This window comes from Colletotrichum navitas (assembly GCF_030913465.1).
Source record: "Colletotrichum navitas strain CBS 125086 chromosome Unknown LY79scaffold_1, whole genome shotgun sequence".
NCBI lineage: Eukaryota > Fungi > Ascomycota > Sordariomycetes > Glomerellales > Glomerellaceae > Colletotrichum > Colletotrichum navitas.
In genome coordinates this window covers 1,845,959-1,863,052 of record NW_026850547.1, presented here as the reverse complement: position 1 = coordinate 1,863,052, position 17,094 = coordinate 1,845,959, and the positions used below count along the sequence as shown (strand labels likewise).

General features: G+C 55.1%; 8 protein-coding genes across 8 annotated transcripts; 2 read left to right on the top strand and 6 right to left on the bottom strand.

Annotated features, from left to right (window-relative positions):
- Positions 1-1,355: 1,355 nt before the first annotated feature.
- Positions 1,356-2,872, bottom strand: LY79DRAFT_533890 (ATP synthase complex subunit H). The gene is made up of 3 exons (XM_060556391.1): positions 2,572-2,872; positions 2,366-2,450; positions 1,356-1,987 (listed from the first exon to the last, which is right to left on the bottom strand). The coding sequence occupies exons 1-3, from the start codon at positions 2,596-2,598 to the stop codon at positions 1,713-1,715; spliced, it is 387 nt and encodes a 128-aa protein (XP_060421021.1). The 5' UTR covers positions 2,599-2,872; the 3' UTR covers positions 1,356-1,712.
- A 906-nt stretch (positions 2,873-3,778) lies between these two features.
- Positions 3,779-5,197, bottom strand: LY79DRAFT_585922 (uncharacterized protein; the record flags this gene model as incomplete). Its single annotated transcript, XM_060560560.1, has 3 exons — positions 3,779-4,159; positions 4,249-5,102; positions 5,158-5,197. The coding sequence occupies 3 exons, from the start codon at positions 5,195-5,197 to the stop codon at positions 3,779-3,781; spliced, it is 1,275 nt and encodes a 424-aa protein (XP_060421020.1).
- Positions 5,198-5,248: 51 nt separating this feature from the next.
- Positions 5,249-6,078, top strand: LY79DRAFT_22937 (uncharacterized protein). The gene has a single exon (XM_060551665.1). The coding sequence runs from the start codon at positions 5,507-5,509 to the stop codon at positions 5,972-5,974; it is 468 nt and encodes a 155-aa protein (XP_060421019.1). The 5' UTR covers positions 5,249-5,506; the 3' UTR covers positions 5,975-6,078.
- A 1-nt stretch (position 6,079) lies between these two features.
- LY79DRAFT_22821 (uncharacterized protein) lies at positions 6,080-6,931 on the bottom strand. The gene has a single exon (XM_060551652.1). It carries the CDS (start codon positions 6,764-6,766, stop codon positions 6,194-6,196), a length of 573 nt encoding a protein of 190 aa, XP_060421018.1. The 5' UTR covers positions 6,767-6,931; the 3' UTR covers positions 6,080-6,193.
- Positions 6,932-7,336: 405 nt separating this feature from the next.
- Positions 7,337-8,246, top strand: LY79DRAFT_22808 (uncharacterized protein). The gene is made up of 2 exons (XM_060551651.1): positions 7,337-7,671; positions 7,783-8,246. Exons 1-2 carry the CDS (start codon positions 7,447-7,449, stop codon positions 8,044-8,046), a joined length of 489 nt encoding a protein of 162 aa, XP_060421017.1. The 5' UTR covers positions 7,337-7,446; the 3' UTR covers positions 8,047-8,246.
- Positions 8,247-8,849: 603 nt separating this feature from the next.
- Positions 8,850-9,816, bottom strand: LY79DRAFT_22572 (uncharacterized protein). Its single transcript, XM_060551641.1, has 2 exons — positions 9,484-9,816; positions 8,850-9,410 (listed from the first exon to the last, which is right to left on the bottom strand). The coding sequence occupies exons 1-2, from the start codon at positions 9,721-9,723 to the stop codon at positions 8,997-8,999; spliced, it is 654 nt and encodes a 217-aa protein (XP_060421016.1). The 5' UTR covers positions 9,724-9,816; the 3' UTR covers positions 8,850-8,996.
- A 1,289-nt stretch (positions 9,817-11,105) lies between these two features.
- LY79DRAFT_664790 (kinase-like domain-containing protein) lies at positions 11,106-12,677 on the bottom strand (the record flags this gene model as incomplete). Its single annotated transcript, XM_060562961.1, has 1 exon — positions 11,106-12,677. The coding sequence occupies one exon, from the start codon at positions 12,675-12,677 to the stop codon at positions 11,106-11,108; it is 1,572 nt and encodes a 523-aa protein (XP_060421015.1).
- Positions 12,678-14,693: 2,016 nt separating this feature from the next.
- Positions 14,694-16,613, bottom strand: LY79DRAFT_585920 (major facilitator superfamily transporter; the record flags this gene model as incomplete). Its single annotated transcript, XM_060560559.1, has 5 exons — positions 14,694-15,141; positions 15,207-15,986; positions 16,042-16,115; positions 16,313-16,334; positions 16,393-16,613. The coding sequence occupies 5 exons, from the start codon at positions 16,611-16,613 to the stop codon at positions 14,694-14,696; spliced, it is 1,545 nt and encodes a 514-aa protein (XP_060421014.1).
- Between the last annotated feature and the right edge of the window lie 481 nt (positions 16,614-17,094).

Genomic DNA, 17,094 nt, shown 5'->3' with positions numbered 1-17,094 from the left:
TGACGAGACTCCACAATCCTTTGGAACCCTCAGGGCATCAGTGATCTCAGCATTTCGCTTCACTCGGCTTCATAGCATCTTTTCTCTACGCATGCATGTATTTCCATGGGCTATCCGAAAGCAGATCCCAGCTGAGAGGGGACAGATACGTCGAAGACAGATTGGAAAAGGGGAAAGACATTCTTCCGGCCAGGAAGCACTAGCTGTTGTTGTGGGAGCGATCCTCCCTCCCCCACAGGCAATCACTACACGTTATCACGTGCCTTCTGTTGTTACGGCCGATGGCCCGGAACTCGAGTTGGGGTGGAAGGTTACTGCATCCAAGCCCTTTGCCGGCAGCGACTTTGGCGGGAGGGAGGGTGAAGGGGGGGAATTGGCGACCAACTCGAGACCAGGCCGTATGTCTGCAATACTAATTAATTAGCTGGCTTATAAAGACATCTTAGTCTTTTTCATCCTATATGCCACTACGACGGTGATGTATATTTTTTCATGTGCATGAATCCCTATACTAACCGACGTGTAATTCTTCTAATGCCTAAATCTTCCTGTGATGCACAGCACCACGGAGATATATAGGATTGATGGGGCATGATCCGACCAGCTGGTATACACGGGGACGAGGGTGAGGCTGCGTCCCCCCCCCCCCCCCCCCCCCCCCCCCTTCCCCCTTTTCTCAAGCCATCAGTCTGTCAGTATGCGAAAGAAAGCAAATGGGAAGGGGATCTCTTGTTGTTGGCTTTCCGCATGCGAAAAGAAAAAACCGCCATTTGTCGTCGTTCCTGTTGTGGGGAACGCCCGCCCCTCTGTTCTACCGAACCAAGACAGGGGTGGGCCATGGGAGCCGCGCTGGTTGCCATGCTCGCCATGCTCGTTATCATTTCTTAAACCCGCTTTAGTGTTGTTCTTGTTGATGTTGCCCGGGGGCCGACGACCGGGCCGCATTGGTAACACACCAGGGGCCCTTAGATGACTCTTTCCCACCTGTGACTCCCGATGCTCCCCTCCCCTCCCTCCTAGAGGTTCGTCGTCGTTGGGAAAAGGTCGGGGAATCAGACGTGATTCCCATACTTTCTACGAGACGGCCGTCGACTTGTAGCTGCCCATCTTTTTTGATAGCCGGACTTATGTCTTTGTTTGACCGTCTCCCGGGAGTTTCCGGGGTCCATATGCCCGCGCCCGTCAGTCTTCTGTTGATTTCGAAGAATGACACGGGCATGGCTGAGTGCAGTTTGGTTTCAGGAGACACCCGTCGAGTGTGGCAGGTGGCCTGTAGTGCCTGCAGGGTCTAGTGGCGACGAGTACGATGCAGCTCGATTCGAGGAACAGAACATGTCACTTTCAAGTACACACACATACGCAGTCAGCTAGTAATTATCTTGAGCGCATACGAATAGCATTCCTAGCCAGCGAGGTTGAGTTGGACAATATACACGGGATTACCACCTCCCAGCACACCTTCTTTCCCCTCGTTATTCAGCTCTCCTCTCCCTCTCTCCATCAGCACACTCCCACTCCTTCGGCCCGTCGGGGCAAGCGGCAGGATTTACAAGATCCCGAAAAAGGCAAGAGTTGGAAAAGCACTTTTTCCCCCAGTCGCCCTCCCAGGATGGTTTGTTTTCGATCGGTTGTTTAAGACGGGATTGAAAATGCGGCGTTTGTTTTAAAAAAAACTTTTCGATATCGGGGTGCCCCAAAAGGGTTGCCCGCGTCTAGTGGTGAGGCTCCTCCTCGTCCTCCTCGATCATGAGCCAGTCGTGCTTGACGGGTTCGCCGTTGGCGGCGATGGCGGAGGCATCTTGGCCCTCGACCTCGACGGCCATGTTCTCGTACTCCTTCAGGCTGGCGGCGAGGTCGGTCTCCTCGGGGGACTTGGGGGTCTGGGGGATAGAGAAGGTCTGGACCTGGCCCTGGGCGTCAGAGTCCTTGATGGGGGTAGGCTTGTAGGACTTGAGCTCCTTGAGGTAGAGCTCCTGGACGAAGTCGGCTGCATCCCAGACGTAGTTAGCATTTCTGGTATTACGGGGCGACGCTCAGCGGTAGCGGCGACGGGATATGCATGATAAGCTAGAGGGAGAAGGGTGGAGGGAGGGGACGGCAATGGTCATTCGCCGAGACGACGTGATAGAGATCGGACGTCGGATTGACAATGGGAGGATGCTGCTCGACGTGTTTGTTGATGCGAGGTTGTTGATGGCCGATACATCGTCACCGGAAGTCGGGGTGCAAAATCGCAGGCCAGCTTCGGAGCTTGGCCTCCCTTGGCCGCACCGGCAATCCGAACCAATCTCCATCAGCCGCCGCCTCCTCCCCTTCCTCCACCTCCGGCAAATCGAACGACTGGGGAAACGAGAGAATAACGAACCTCTTCGTGAGACCGTGGGGGCAATGAATCCCCTCATCTGAACGGCGCTGGGCCTCGCCAGCCGAGAGACAGCCGAAGCGACGCGCTGTTGGCACAGTTGTCAGTTTTTTCCTGCCTCGCTCTTCCGATCGACTGCAGCGTCAAGACTCCGACGGCGGCCGAAGCAAACAAAAGAATCCATCACGGGAAATAGGGCGATAACGTACAGTGGCGCGGGACAATTGGACGAGCATCTTGATATGTGGACGGTGGCTGGCTCAATTGGGGGACACCGGGGGGGGAAGGGGGTTGTAGAGGGCGGAATGGCGGGTGGTTGAGGGTTTTGTACGGGATGGGAGAACAAGCAGCAGTAAAAAAGCTGGAGTGAGCCGGTTCGGTTCTGGTTGGACGCAATGATCCAAACGCTGCGGGATTTTAGTGGTGCCTTAGGTATAAGGCAACCATCACATTGAAAGACTCGATTTGCAAGGCAGGCAGGCAGGGCCTGATTCGATCTCTATCTTTCTCCACTTACCCACGCCTTCGGGGCGAAAGCGTGGGAACCAGACAGTGACAGCAGCGCTGGAGATGGCGCCGTAGACTGATATCACGTGAGAACTGCCTGACACTTTCCTTCGACTGACTGGCTTGCTAAACTAAGTGGTTTAGGTCGGTGAAGGATTGCATCGGCAGCTCATGTTCATCCTGTCCCCCCTTCGGTTTTTTTCCCCCACCTCTCCAGAAACAGTCTCGTCAGTCCAGAACCAAGGCGTCTAAACCGCCGACATCATAGATTCAGTGGCTCACACGGCATCCCACGCTAAACCTTTGGGGCTGCTTGGCCTAAGCTCCTTGCGATCTGGCTAGCTTGCTGAGGGCTACCTCATCGACGTTGCATGACCTCACACACGGCACACATGGACATACACACACACCAACTGTATTCCCCTCAATCCCATCTTCCCAAAGTAGACCATTTCGTCACCGTTGAACTTCGACCATAGTGGGTTAGGCAGTCATCAGTCGTTGACCCTTCACATTCACTAGTTAAGTCAAGTAGTTTGCACTCGCTCTTCTCATTTCCCTCCAAAGGGTTGCAAGCATCAAAATAAGCGTTCTTGGGATCGATCAAGCGGTCATGGATTCGCAATCCTATCGTCAATCATGTGATATCATTATCAACGCCTTGCAACTCCCAACTCTACCCACAACAGCCACTTGCCAATATGCAGCCATGGACACAAAGCGATTGTCATCAAGACGAAGGCCAACCAATGCTTGGGTATGTCCATTATAAAAATAAAAAAAGGAAAGACAAAAATCAAAACAGACCTGTTAGGCAACCAGTTGCTGTTATCCTTGGTTCCCTCGTCTTCCGCCGCGCCTTCCCCAGAACCCCCCATCATCCTGTTCGCAATACCCTGTTGTCTATATCTATTTCTTTTGGCGGTAGGGGATACGCTGCTGCGAGCCCGGAGAGTCGTAGCTCTGCTCGCGCTTGACAGTGCGGGTGCGCTCGGACCGGCGAATCTCGCCCCATACCGCGGACCCAACCCACGCGACGCCGATGATAGCGGCGATTACAGAATACGCAATGACATAGGACCGGGACGAGCTAGCGAGCTCGAGGCCCAAACCGCCGTTGATGATTCCGAGAAACATCAGAGCCCTGCCGTACCAGATGTGGGCGTGGCTGACGATGCCACGGGTCTGGTGCTTCTTGTAGTACTTGTGGTGTGCCACTCCGAGGAACGGCTGGATGGCCAGCATGGCGACGACTACAGTGCCCAGAAGAGTGTGGGTTTGCGCATAGAGCTACGTCTCATCAGCTTCATGGTTCTGGAGGGCAGGTCGGTGGGATCGGGGAGGGCGATCCCCCGTTCACGCCAGAAAAGGCAACTCACATATCCGTTGTCGCGGGCATAGACGTAGCCAGTGCCGAAACCAGCCCACATGAGCAGGAAGGCGACCGACTGCCAGGCAGCATGGACCATCCACTTGCCCACCAAGGGCATGAGGATGGCTCCGACAGGGTACAAGAAAATAAACACGATCGACATTACGATGCCGTGAGCGAGGAGGACTTTGGACAAGCCGCCGCTACCTCCGTTAAATACAACACCGCCGCTGGTGGAACCGCCATTCCCGTTTCCGTTGCCGCTTCCACTGCCGCTTCCACTGCCGTTTCCGCTGCCATTGCCACTGCCACTGCCACCGCTGGATGTGCGCTCAAAGGGGTTGCTGTCCGTCTGCACAGTTGCCTTGGTCAGGTCGATGTTGAAGTTGGTGTGGTCATCGTGCTGCTGGATGCTCTGGCTGGTGCTGGCCGAGTTGATAGCGCTGCCCGACTTCCAAGCCCCAATCCAGGAGCTGGTGGCCGAGTTGAGGGCCATCGTACCAGAGCTCCAGCTTGCGCAGTTGGTACAGAGGACGTTGGCGATCATCTTGCCGTCCTTGACGCCGGAGCCGGCGAGGAGCTGGAGATTGGTGCTCGAGGAGAGCGTGGGCATGTTGTGACCGCGTGCAGTACGGGGGCTGATGGTAACGTTACCGCTGCCATCGGTGTACATGATGAACATGTTCGAGTTAGACATGGTCGAGCCGGTTCCCAGAGCAACCCATTGGTAGCTGGTCGGGGCAGACATCTGGAAGTAAAGGTTGCCGGTACCAGAGCTCGAATCAGCTTGGGGCACAGCGACCTGGAAGCAAACGTCGTTGGGGCATGCCTGAATGGGGTCGGCGGAGGCCGTCGCCGCGTCTATCGTTTTTGGTATTAGTTATGTACCATAGAAGAACGGCAGTCTTTGACGTACACAGGGCTGCCGCCAGGAAAGAAGCTGCAAAGGCCTTCATCGTGGACAATGTCTCTGGGGACTGAATAAGTTTGAGTCGAGTGTGACTATACTGAATCACCCTGTCAGTGACTGGTCAAAAGATGGGGAAACGAATGGGCTGGGCTGGGCTGGGCTGATGGCAAAGATATATCAAGTATCAAGGAGGTCATATTGACGAGTCCGGGGAGGGAGACATGGGCTGGGAATGTGACATACATCTTTATGCGTCCGAGTATGTAGGAAGAGAGGCTCTTGGCTTGTTGTTGGAGTAGCACTGCTGCTGGAAGTGATTCGAAGTGAGGGTAGGGTGGGAGCTCCAGAGGTTCTTATGAAGAATTGTCGGGTGCGCAACGACAACCTAGCCCCGTGTAATACAATAGCAGAGACTTATGGTGCTAGTTTCAAAGCGGCGCCGAGAGAAGGCATGGAGCAACTATCCAGGTATTGGGGGGGGGGGGGGGGGGATGGTGCTTGTTCTGCCAATCGTTTTGCTGTGATTTGCGTTCGGAGGTACCTGCTTTTCCTCCCCACGCCAACAGGATATACCCATGAGACCCTGGCGAGAGATGTACGTACTATAGATAACGCCTTCACATACATACAAGCACAAAGTTATCCCGACTTTGGCTTCTCGACTCGGTCCCGAGAGCCAGGCCCTGGCCCATGCCAATTTCCCGTCATCCTTGCTGGCTGGAACTCGGGTTGGGGGAGTGCGGACAACGAGGTTCGATTCCCTCTTCCTTTTCCTCTCTGGCAGATGCAGTCATGCTGGGGACCACCCCCGGAGCACATGTAACAGATGCATGAGGTGTACCTAGGACGGCCCGGCTGCAAGATGTGCCGGATCGTCTAGCAAGTAGCTGCTGTTGTTGGCTTCGCCTCGAAGACACTCTAGGGCAACTCTAGAGCAGGCTAGTTATCAGCATGCCTCCGTCGATACATCTTGGCGAGCACAGCCACGCAAAAGAGGAGCTGCCGTATGCCTTGATGCCATATTAAGCAGCATAGTAAGCAGCTAGTGTCGTACCGCGGGGACACGGTCGGCACAACACGTTCCCCCGGGTGGGCGAAGCCTAAAAAATGGGCGGAGGGACTGATCGGGGCACTTGCCCCTGGTTGTGATCAAAACTCCCTGCAGTGCGCGCCTTGGATGCAGTCTGCCATCTTTTCGTGGTGTCAGACGGAATTGCGAACAGCGTGATTGGTCAAGCAGGAGCTTGCAGCCCCCGACGCTGGAAGCATAGGGCGCGATACGAATCCTGTCAGACATTTTATGAGGCGATGATTGAGGAAGTAAGTCGAGGAAGAGGTCTCCCTTCCCTGTTGAGTAGCGGAAGCGTAATGACAAGCTCAGAAGGGTAATAGGCGGTCGAGTGGCCCGGGGCCGGGACCGTCCTGACGGGAACCAGTAGAGTTCTATGCCCAGGTATGGGACTAGCGAGTCGGCAGGATGTTTCTGGCATCCGTTTGGAGGCCGTGAAGTCGTGTCCCGGTAGATACAGGCCCATTTAGGATGAGACAGTGGGTACATCGGGTGGAAACGAAACGCCTGATTGATGGCCATTGATACCCTGCATATACTGTACATGCGGGCACCTACCTACCGGTAGGTACCTGTTTGCTGAAGGCTTGCCTTGGGGCCTAGAAGAAAAGGAAAGTTTAGTCAAGGTGAATGAGCTGATCGACGGAATGGGCAACTCGTCCCCCCACCCGGATACAAAATGATACTGTGCGAGCGATCCTTGGTCTTCGTTGCTGCGTAAGCCATTGGTCAGAGTAAGAGCCAGAGGATATCAGACATTTGGCAAAGCCAAAAAGCATACGCAAGCATTCTGTGAGAATTGCTTGGCTTGAGACAGTTGGGCCAAAGAGAAGGAAGTGAGATGTGGAACGCAGGGATGAGTGCGTCAGGCCGCGCCTTCGGGTTGCATGCTCGGTCATCACCGCCATATCAAATGCCGGGGGCTTGTTGGCTCGACTCCGGGCCATCAAATGGTAATGGATCACCGGGGTGGGGGGAAGCCAAGAGGCGCATGGGAGAGGAAGGGGGCCACGGAGCCTGGCAGCCAGGGGGAGAGGGGAGTCGCGGGTGGACCAAGCAAGCGGTACATATGTACAGACGTGCCTACCTACTACGGACGGATACACAAAACTGTATCACAGACGGAAGCAACAATGCCCTGGACTTGCATTGTTGGCTGATGGAGATAGATACCTACCTACACTTACACGACTTACAACGTGCGTCTGTTGTTGTTATTGTTGTTGATGCTGTTATTATTTGCCGAGGACGTTAGTGTAATTTCGCATGCCGCACCTCTCGGCACTCGTCGACTTTTTTTTTTGTTTGTGTGGCTGCATCTCGGCCAGAAATCGTCAGCGTCGCCGACGGAACGGGCGGTGCTATTTTCATCCCCAAAGGTCACCCTTATTCACAAAGCCTCGAGGTCTCTCGGCGATGTGATTGTAAGTACCTACAAGGACGGATTCGTGGTACGTACTTGCACAGGCAACCTGGGCATCTGCAGTCGAGACGATCAAACCGCCCTACTAAACCAGCTGTACTCCGTACATCCGTCCCGACATGTCTAATACTCTATCTAGCCCGCATCAGTAGGACATGCATGGATGGCCACCAATGCAGGCCGCGCAATGGTTTCCCTGGCTAACCTCCAATTGCTTTGCACTCGGGCACGTGGAACGGGCGTTGAGCTACGGGCCAGACAAGACAGATGGACAGGTCACCCAAGAGCCGCCAGCCGCCCTCGCTGGGCTTTGATAAGAGATGCCAAGCCGATTGCCCGAACAGGAAGGATTCGACTAGAGCCTGAATACCCGCGCGCTTTTGACGCCATTTCCAAAACATGAAACTTTACTACTGCACACATCGGGCTCACAAACGATGCTACCCATGTATGGTTTCCCAACTATCGGTTTAACACTGCGCAGGCAATGCTGGCTGGGTGCTTTCCTCGGCTGCTTTGCCTCGACAATGACGCACGCATATCCGAGATACACTTCAATTTTTTATTTTTTTTTGCGATAGGGTTTGTCTCTTAACCAAGACGCCCAAGCCTCGATACGGGTACGGGTAACTCGGACCGAATGATGACACGCTGAAGTTCGTGTATTCCGGACGGACATCGTCTGACTTGTTCCGCTTATTGCTTGAAGGATGCAGGTCTAAAGCCAGTGACGTTCTAGTAGGCACTTCTCAGCAAGGCGCAAACAGCACACAAACACAAAAACACACACACACACACACACACATGCAAATGCCCTATCGCCGGAAACGGTACAGAATTGCGTCACCATGTGGCTCAAGGCTCTACTTTACACCGTGTACACGATGCCAATATTCCCACCGACGATTTTGCTTGCTTGTAAGAGTGGAGGCACTCGACCCGTCCGAGTCCGTACCAAGGGAGGGCTCCAACGCTGTAGGTAGACTGTATCCGTACTGATAGTATAGTCTAATCTCTTTCTATATGTCAGGGATCTCTGATAGAGTTGCAGTCTGTCCATCTCCCCAGATCTAAAACTTGAATATGCCAATGCCAGAAATGGACATGTGCTTCGGCACAGAGCCGTCCATTCTGGGTAAATCCCAACATAATCCCTTCTCCCAAGGCTCGCTGCAACAGCGGGAAAGCTGCTAATGCTTACAATACGTTGGACGATGGCGCACGACCGTTTACTCCAAACACCGAGAAACGAAACCCTGGGGGCAACTCGTTGCGAATTGCAAAAAGTTTCCAAAAAAACAAAACCCTCTCGTGCCACCCACGCAAGTTGTTACGCCGCTGTCACGGCACCTGTCACGGCGCCGCCACGGCAAGGTTTTTCGACAATGACTGGTTGCTCATGACCACCCCACGACGATCGGCTTGGTGGGTATGCCGATCTGGATGTACCAATCCGGCTGCGGTGACCGGCTGTGTAGCCGATGCAAAGGTAGGAGGCAGGATACGTCGGGCCGCCCGACGAGAGATTGCCTTGCCCTGGCCCCAGAGGTCGGCTAAGCTGGCGACTGAGTCGCCATCCATGGCAACGCCGCGTCTGGGGAATGGTGCAACAATCACCCCGCGCCGATTGAGAGTTGCTCCGACCCCACATCCGCAACTACCAGACGCATACGGAGTATCCGTATGTAAACTGCCTATCCGTACCCAGATAGGCAGTATCCGTGGTTTAGTACACTCATTACCGTTTATCCACATTTTACAGGCCGTCTAGGTAGGTAGTATATTAGTCTTCACCAAAACCCCTAAACTTCCTTGGCAGCACAGAGGCTGAGCGGTTAACGACTCGCCATTTTAGCTTTCCCTGAACAAGGTAGGTAGCCTGCCTACCAACTGCTTTTACCCCCAACCCCGGGCCTGGCAGCATGGGTTTGTTCGCCCTCAAAACGGCGCTCGTAAAGCCCTTTCCTCGGAAGTCGCTCTCCTCGGGCTCCACTAACCCCGACAGCTCGATCAACGTTGGGATCCATCCGTGACGATGACTCAAGAGCATACCTAGACTGCCCAAAACGTGACCAAACATCCATGGCCGCCCAATCTCTCGTCGACATGAAACAGTTTTACTGACCCCATCAAATGTCAAAAATTTCTTGCGCCTCTTCAATCGCGCCCGAGATGTCCCTGTACGACACACACCGCCACGCCAACGGAGATGAAGAGACGACGACGACGGCGGCGGCGGATGCCAGGTGACACGAGATGAGCACCCCTAGTCGTCCGATGCCGACGTCGACAGCAACCGCTCGGGGGCGTGTATTCCTCCCCACCTCCCACCCCCCCATTCCAACGACTTTGGCCATGAAACACACGGCCAGCCTCCCCGAACCAACGGCATCCTTCGGTATGCAAGCCAGCGTGATGTTGTCCGACCAGCTTTGCCGCGTACGTCAGCGGAGCGATCCGAGTTTTCACGTCTCCTTCTTGCCCGGACCACCGAAACGGCGTGGCGGAAGACCCGGCGCTCTTCTTCTTCTTCTTCTTCTTCTTCTTTTTCTCTTACTTTTTTCTTCTTCTTCTTTTTCGGGGGGAGAAGGTTGGAGGGGATGTCATCCGGTTCGCGCATCTTGGAACAACACGCGGTCGGGGCTGCTCTTACGAATCCCCGATGGGCTGATGCTACCACGCGCCGGGCGAGCCCGCTTAATCGCAAACACTTGTTTAACCAAAAGTGACTAACAGACCTTGTTCCTGCGTGCAAGGCAGGGTGACGGAAGGAGGTTTGGGGGGGGGAGGGTCTACTTTCGATTCAGCAATCTGGCAGGTCCGGCTTTTCATGGCCCTGGACATACAAATTGCCCGCCAAGAACCGAGCCCCGGCGGACCAAGGGATGGCAGGATCACATGGAGCGAGAGGTTGGTCATCCAAAAGCGACCCACGGGGGGAAATTAATTTACTATACGACCGGGAACCGGGAATTTATCATTATCACCATCAAGTTAAGAAAATGAGACAAAAGCATCATGGGAACGAGGTAGCCGATCAGTCTAATGCTCGCCCGTTTGCCACTTTACTGAAGCACTCAAGGAACCCAAGCTCGTGTCTATTGGATTCTATTGGGGACAATGCCCCTTGACCGACTCGGTAAGAAACGTACAAACTACGACTAGCGTTCCCTCGGAAAAGAAGGAGAAAGGACCAAATGCAAATAACGATTATGTGCCGTTTTCCGATACCCGAATGCTCAACTACTAGACTCGGCGCCCATGCCCAAGTCTGATCTGTTTGCTTGCTTCGTTTCAATAACGCGCTACAGGATAGACTGCTCACCGGCGCCAGCTCCCAGTTAAGATTCTATACTTTTCCTTTCCGCATCGTTTATCCTCACTCAAGACCGTTCGCGCCTACCAACGCCGTATAGATACTCTAAGCTCTTTCGTTGGGCGCTACTACGCTACGCACCCTCTCTAGACCTCGGTGGAGAATCGAAACGCGTGGCTCTCCAGCATGCTGCTCGACGCAACGAAGCTGAAGCCGCCAAAGGGGTCATCCTCCTTGGCTGACATGGCGCTCCACGGGTCTTTGGACGTTATGACGGGGCTCAGAGACAAGTCAGTGAACTCGGGCGCAAAGTTCTCGGCGAGCTCGGGGTCCGTGATCATGGGCTGGATGGGCGGCTCGACCTCTCTGGCCTCAAGCTTCTTCCAGTTGATCTTGTTGAAGAAACGGTGGCCCTTCATCGTCTGGAGGTCCTTGGGCATGTTGGCGCCAAGTCGCTTCTTCGGATCCTTCCTGAGCAGGCGTGTCAGGAGATCCTTGGCGTCGGGGCTTAGGAAATACGGCATGACGAGCTTCTGCTTCACAATGTTTTGCTGAATCTTGGCGTGGTTGCCGCCGCGGAAGGGCGGGTTGCCAGTCATCAAGTCGTAGCCGAGCGCACCGAAAGACCACCAGTCGACCGCCTTTCCGTACTTCTGTCCCTGGATGACCTCGGGGGCCATGTACTCGACCGTTCCCAACATGGAGTTGCAGTGGTCCTCGGAAGTATCGATCGCGACCTTGGAAAGGCCAAAGTCGGTAAGCAGCAGGTGACCCTCGGCATCCAGCAAACAGTTCTCAGGCTTCAGGTCACGGTACACAACACCCAAGGTGCTGTGCAAATGGGAAATGGCCAGCAGCATCTCGGCCATATAGAAGGCAGCGACGGGCTCAGCGAACATCTTCTCAGTGCTCAGGTGGGTGAAGAGCTCGCCGCCCTGGCCGTACTCGAGGATCAGGTACAGCTTCTCGTGGTCCTGGAAGGCATAGTAGAGCTTGACGACGAAAGGGTGTCGGTTAACCGACTCAAGAATCTGGCGCTCCGTCTTGGTCTGCTCGATGAGCTTTTTGTGCACCGTCAGAGAAGCCTTCTTGAACTGCTTCTGGGCGTAGAGCCTGCCGGTGTTGCGCTGCTTGACCAGCAGCACCGTGCCGTAGGTACCCTTGCCCAGGCACCGGAGCGGCTCGAAGTCGTCGGCCGTCATCTTGCGCTGCACATCCTTGTTGTTCTCGATAGGGATAATCTGCCCAGTGCGATCCCGGACGCTCTCATCGACGTAGTCATGCTCCAGGTTGATCTCGTAGCTCGTAGACCCACTTTCGGAGCGCTCGCTGCCGGCCTCACTCTGGCTGCCATCCTGACTGCCGCAGCGGCTCATGACGGCGCTGCTGATGCCAAGTCCCTTGTAGGGGCCGCCGTGGCCGTTGCTACCGTTCAGAGTCAAAGTGCTCGTCCGGGAGGAGGCGTCAAGGCTGAGGGGCTCCATCTGCAGGCGAAGCTTCGCAATGCCGGAGACAGCGGGGGAGGAGGCGCCGCGCATGATGGGGCTGCAGTTGGCGCTGACGACGTCGTCGATGTGGGCGGGCCGACCGCCGCGCTTCTTGGAAGAGGGGGGCGGGCTAGCGCAGACACCGTAGTCGGAGTCCTCGTCGCCGGAGGTGACGGGGGTGTTTTGGAAGCCGCGCACCGTGTTGAGTGCGGGCGTCGCCTTGGCAATCATGATCTCGGTGGGGGTGGTGAGGTTATTTAGGGAGGACGCTCCTTGTAGTAGTGAATGTTGCTCGTAAACGAGGGGCGCGCGTCGGAGTGCCGATCGCGCCCTGGACTGGTGAAAACTCTCACTTTGGTGAGGAGTTTAAATGCGAAGCACAAGAAGCGTGCCTCGTCGTCGCTCGGGGTCGGCGCGCGGCTCGGAGTCGTAGTTTCTATGGAGTTTCTGGTGGCTCGGGCTGCGCATCTGGCGGCGGAAGAATGAGCTGGAGATGTCGTACGATTCCTTTTTACTATGCATTGGTGGTTGGTCGGGTTTCTTGGGACGGCGGTCAGTCAACTAGACATATCGAGAGTGGAAGGGAGGTTGTAATCACCCAGATGGTGTTGGTAGAAGAGGGAGGAAAAAGGGAAAGGAGTCGAAACAGGGCCTGGCGTTCCTAGTGAACAAAAATCCAGGAAAATTCAGCCCGCCTAGGCCGGTTCCCTAGGCCGGGGGGATGTAGCGAGTGCGTCGGCCAACCAGAGCGCGAGCCCATGTCAGCAAGTGACTTTTCATTCACATGAGAGCGTGCAGCCAACAACTGGGCCTACCACTTCCACCTTCACCTCACTTTTCCCGCCGGGTGGAGGGGAAGGAGGGAGGGGTGGCATTGGCAGGCGGAAGCCAAATTTCGGGAAGCCGCGCTGGGGCCTTGTCTCGACACTTCATTGGGCAGGCGCAGGGGCTGGACCCATCATCCGTAACATACTGAGGTACTTTCTTTGCCTTGTTCCCATTTCAGCCCGAACTCCCTGGGTGGGCTTTTCTTGTTAAGTTTTTTTTCCCCATCGGTTCGTTATTTCCTGTCTGTCTCTGCCTACCCTGGAACTTAATGTAGAGGCATGTCTGACTGACACCCCCTCCTCTTGCAGGTCTGGGCCTTCCTCATCCGTGTCTTGGCCCGGATAGCATCGGACACTCAGCATGTCACCTCTCTCTCACTCTCTTTCCAAAAGCAGTTGGCCATGTCGGCAGAGCGGGAAGGTAGCATACAGTGAGTGCATGGCCGTGATTAACCATTTGCTCCGGGCCAGGCGGAAGTCCACCGACTTTTACCTCTCTCCCCGCGTGAGAACGGAAGCAAGATAGAAATCGTCCCATCCCTCCAGACTACCTAGCTAGGTACCTAGATTGAGGTAATTAGCTCAGGAGTCCGCCGAACACTACTGCGTAGTTGTCTTGCAGAAAGAGTAAGCATGAGCATGATGGCGTCCTTCCAATTGTGGCTGAAAGGTGGAGTGCCCCTCATGCCTGGAGTGATCTGACAACGGACTTGTTCATCCATTATCAAACACGTACATAATAGCGTCGGCCGCTCGCTAGCGTTCCTCCCTTGCTAATTTTTGTGCACCGGCCCTGTCTTGAACATGTGTGGTCTTTGCGCAACTTACTGTCGAGATATGCCAAAGGAGACACATAGAGGAGGAGCATTACAGTTATTCCAGGTTTCAATGCATGCTGGCCTGCTGGCATGAAGTGACGTCTCGCGCAGAGTTCAACAACAAAGACTGGCTGAGACGAGGAAATGACACTGAGGCGTTGTCTCGGACGGGTTCACATTGTCGACGCCTTCTAGATCGAGCAGAATGCAACACTGGCCCGAGCATCGTGTCTCACTTTGAGATGGCAAAGCTCGTTCCGGACTCCGCCAGTGGACGGATCAAGAATACGGGCACTCTCTGTCCCAGATTGACGTTGGACGAATGTCCATGTGTACTGCCAGCTTGACGTTCGTGCAATGCTGGGTAACCATTCAGATGGTGTGTTTCCGATATGAATTTGACTTGCAGCGCCGGAAACACGAGTTCGTCGCAGCAACCACGAACGGCTTCCCACTTCCCCACCGGTTCCCACCAAATAAGGTGCTCCATCCTCCGCAACCATGGAACCCTGCTGGAATCGCGACGATCTGCTCTGAGCACGCAATACGATGGATACACACACCACTAACCACATCCACCAGGATGCACTCAGGCATGGGCCCTAGTTCTCCTCTATATTCGTCTGGTGGTGCGTCTCCAGACTAAATTTCGCAAACGGGCTTCTTTGCCTCAATCGCATGCTGAACCGGAAGAACAGCCACGGGGTGACGCAAAATGCTGCCGCCAAAGCCGCGAGCACTGAGCCTGCAACGTTGGCGTTCATCCCGGCGTACATCTTTTGCGCAACGAGCGGCATGAGTCCTGACGCGACGGCCCGTACGAGCGCCAGCCCCGAAAACGCCGATGCCGAGTAGAGCAGGTACGAGTCGGCGAGGTATCCGCTGAGCGTGTGCGCCGTCTCGTTGACCGCGAAGCCTACGAGCACGAGGGACGCCGTTGGAACCATCCAGTGCACGCCGCCTACCGCCGGCGGGATCGTCCAGGCGAACCAAGCGAGGCCGATGGCTTGGGCCGGCGCAGCGAAGGCGAACCCCATGATTTTGTCTTCTCTGTTGGTCGCACGTAAGTTTCTTTCTTGTACGGGTCCTACGTAGGAGCTTTGGAGGCGCCTTACGGTTGGACAGGCGCTTTCATACGTTGGCGGTCCCGGACGATCTTCATATCCCACAAACGGGGGAGAGATGTGAAGAGCACGCCGACGGCAATGGCCAGGAAAGGCAGTGAAGCTTGGGTCTTGGTAAACCCGAGAGAGAGGTAGACTACGGTGAGCGACTCGGTGAACAAGTAGATCATACCCCATGACGACGCCGAGATGAGCGCGACCATGATGACCAGCGGCTCTGTGAGCAAGATCTTGCCAGGCCTGACGACACTTATCCGGACCAAGGCACGCCAATTTCGCGCCTCGTCTGGGTTATGCCACGCCAGCTCCTGTATCGTTGTCTCTCTCTTGATCTGCCAGATAATTCCGCCCAGCAAAATACTCGGTCTGCTTTCCCTGATCCCGCAGAGGGCGATGAACAGAACCGCTGTGACGATTGTCGCGCTATAGAAGATCCACCGCCACCCTGCGGCCTCGGAGATGTAGGCGGCGTAGATTGGTCCGAAGCACAAGCCGACCGTGGTCCCCGCGTTCCAGAGCACAATGATCCATACCCGCCGCTTCGTGTTGAACATGTCCTCCACGCTGCCGGCGATGACCACGGACGGCACGGCTGAGGCAAGGCCTGCGACGAAGCGGCCAACGTAGACTGCTGCCGGGGAGTGCACGACACCGATGAGGAGGCAGGAGACGCAGAAGGCGACGCAGGAGACGAGATACGGGAGGCGGCGGCCGAAGAGCTCGGAAAAGGGGGGGATTAAGAACCCCCCTACTGCTTGGCCGAGTTGGTACCTGTCCTGTGGTGAGCAAATTCTCCGACTTTCAGTCGTAGGAATTGAGGACTGACATGAGCGTAAACCCGACTAAGGATGCTTGCCGGCCAAGTCCATAGTCGGCGGCAGCTTCCGTGGCGGCGACAGCCTACGCGACGGGTTAGCACTAATGCAGGATGTCATTCTAGCCATGACTTTCGACTAAGCATATCACCGCATCACATATTAACAAATGGGTTGATATGGCGTCAATCAAGGGGATAGAACGCCTTTCGGGTCGTGCCGCCAGGCGAACCGCGTTTGCATGATTTTGGGGGAGAGTAGAGATATGACGTGATAACCTACCCCTGTTGTGCTTATGATGGTTCTAAGTCATGTCAACTACAGTAAAGAATGCGAGGGACCACAGACGTGCAAATACGCACGTGTAAAGTTCAAACAAGACGATGACGGCGGTGTCAAATATCTTCCTCCTTGTCGACCAGTTTCTCGGATGTGCCTTGCAGTCTCGTTGCCAGTTGATGAGTCCATTTGCCCGTCTTTCGGCACCATACTGTGCCAGAATTGCCGTTTCGTCTGCCTCGGCGACAGCATAGGTACGCTTCTCGTAGTGAACCTCCCGGGAGTTGTGTATATCAAGGACCATGGTAACCTAAGTCCACGCAGAACGAGAGAATACAAGTTGTCAAGTCGGTCTGGCAAGCGGCGTTTTCTGCCGACTGGGTGAACGAGTGAATAGACTGGTGGGTGACTGGGGAGAGATGGCGGCGAGAAACCCTACGTCTTTCCAGTCTCCAGGACGTTAACACCTCCTTTCAAGGGCTTATATGCCGCTCTGCCCACTTGACGACTTCATTTTCCAAACATCATTAGGCCAAGAAAGGGATGTAACTCGCTCGCCAGTCTTCAACTTGGAGAAGTGCCCAAGAGGCAGACCTGAATATGTCAGCCTCCCAAACAGGCAAAGACATAAAATCCTTAGGCCAGCCCTGCCCTTGCAAACTTTGACTGCTGGCATCCCTTGCGATCCTCGAGGCCCCTTTTCTGACTGTAGGAGTCATAGAGCACCGCGATGCCGGCTGCATGTAAGACCTGAAATGGTTACATCTGCCATAAGCACTTGTAGG